This window comes from Engraulis encrasicolus, chromosome 3 (assembly GCF_034702125.1).
Source record: "Engraulis encrasicolus isolate BLACKSEA-1 chromosome 3, IST_EnEncr_1.0, whole genome shotgun sequence".
NCBI classification, from domain to species: Eukaryota; Metazoa; Chordata; class Actinopteri; order Clupeiformes; family Engraulidae; genus Engraulis; species Engraulis encrasicolus.
Genome location: NC_085859.1, coordinates 10,302,815 through 10,304,564, shown reverse-complemented (window position 1 = coordinate 10,304,564; position 1,750 = coordinate 10,302,815). Strand labels below are relative to the sequence as shown.

General features: G+C 49.3%; 1 protein-coding gene across 1 annotated transcript; it reads right to left on the bottom strand.

Annotated features, from left to right (window-relative positions):
* Window positions 1–395: 395 nt before the first annotated feature.
* LOC134445213 (FAD-dependent oxidoreductase domain-containing protein 1-like) lies at window positions 396–1,742 on the bottom strand. The gene has a single exon (XM_063194291.1). It carries the CDS (start codon window positions 1,722–1,724, stop codon window positions 774–776), a length of 951 nt encoding a protein of 316 aa, XP_063050361.1. The 5' UTR covers window positions 1,725–1,742; the 3' UTR covers window positions 396–773.
* Window positions 1,743–1,750: the final 8 nt, after the last annotated feature.

Genomic DNA, 1,750 nt, shown 5'->3' with positions numbered 1-1,750 from the left:
ACTACACCCTGGTAGTGTACTTTATTGTCTACACCCTGGTAGTGTACTTTATTGACTACACCCTGGTAGTGTACTTAATTGTCTGCTGCATGGCCCTGGTAGTGTACTTTATTGTCTACACCCTGGTAGTGTACTTTATTGACTACACCCTGGTAGTGTACTTTATTGTCTACATCATGGTAGTGTACTTTATTGTCTACACCCACACCCTGGTAGTGTACTTTATTGTCTACACCCTGGTAGTGTACTTTATTGTCTACACCTGGTAGTGTACTTTATTGTCTACACCCTGGTAGTGTACTGTATTGTCTGCTGCATGGCCCTGGTGGTGTACTTTATTGTCTGCTGCATGGCCCTGGTAGTGTACTTTATTGTCTGCTGCATGGTTATTGTATGTCTGTGTTGTCTCACTACATGTACTGTAGCCAACCTATTTCAGAACTCTGTCTCTATGAAGTAGATCAGAGAGCAAAAGAGGACAATAAGATACTATGCATATATGTCTGAACAATACGGAAGTTGACAATAAATATTGATCGATGAACCTACTGACAAAAGTACTGTATGTAAGACACACAGACACACGCATACTAGGACACTAAATTTATGATGGTAACAGAATAGTTCCTTTTTATTGCCACTGTAAAGTAATGTGAACAACAAACGGCAACTGGCTTGTTCATGTGTAATTCATCATCACAGATAAAATTAAAATCATTTCAAAAGGGAAACTATTACATTAAAAAATATACAACACACACACGTGCCCCTCCTCATACAATGTTCCTCTCCAGCAGCCTCTCGTCATGAAGAATCCTCTTGATGTCCAGAGCGCTGAGGTCCAGCGTTTTGTAGCCTCCGTCCAGAACCAGCTCGGCCACGGCTCGGCCTACGGCAGGCGACTGCTGCAGCCCGTGGCCACTGAAGCCACAGGCAAAGTACATGTTTCGCACCAGAGGGTGGATTCCGAGCAAGCCGTTCTGGTCGAAGGTGTTGTAGTCATAGAAGCCAGCCCAGGCACTTGTCACCTTCAGGCTCTCCAGGGCAGGGATTCGGTGGGCTAGCTGGGGCCAGATCTTGTCCTGGAAGAAGTCGTGGTCCACGTCCAGGTTTGTGATGTCCGGCTCCTCGCTCTCCTCAGGAGACAGGCCAGTGATGTAGTTCCCTCCCAGGCCCTCTCGTCTGAGGTACACACCTGAGTAGTCCACCAAGAAAGGGGTGTCCAAACCTGGCCCGTCTGGAGAGTGCACCACGTAGATGTACCTTTTCCTGGGCTCCACGGGTATGGAGATGCCCGAGATAGCAGTTTGAGAGCCAAGGCCGATGCCCACCATTTGGGCCACTTTGCCCGAGTTGGCACCTGCTGCGTTGACAACAAGGGTGCTCTCCACTGGCACCACTTCTAGGCTGTTTGGCATCTGGATGTTTGTGTGTGTGATCCTTCTGAGTTGGATCTGGCCCAACTCTCTGTTCTCTACTGATTGAACTCCATAGTTGAAGCCCCTGACGTCCCCTAAGCACTGTTCGACACCCATTGACAGAGCTTTCCGCTTGAGTGCGCTCAGGAGTGTCCAGGGGTCAAACCAGCCCTCGTTCTCCAGCCCGTACGAGGCCAGCGCCACCCCGTCCGTGTTGATCCAGGGAAACATGTCTTTGAGCTGTGCTGGCGACATGAGCTTCACTTTGGCACCCGCGTACCTCTGCGTCTCGTAGTTTGCCTCCATGATATGCGCCCCCTTCTCGCTTGCTA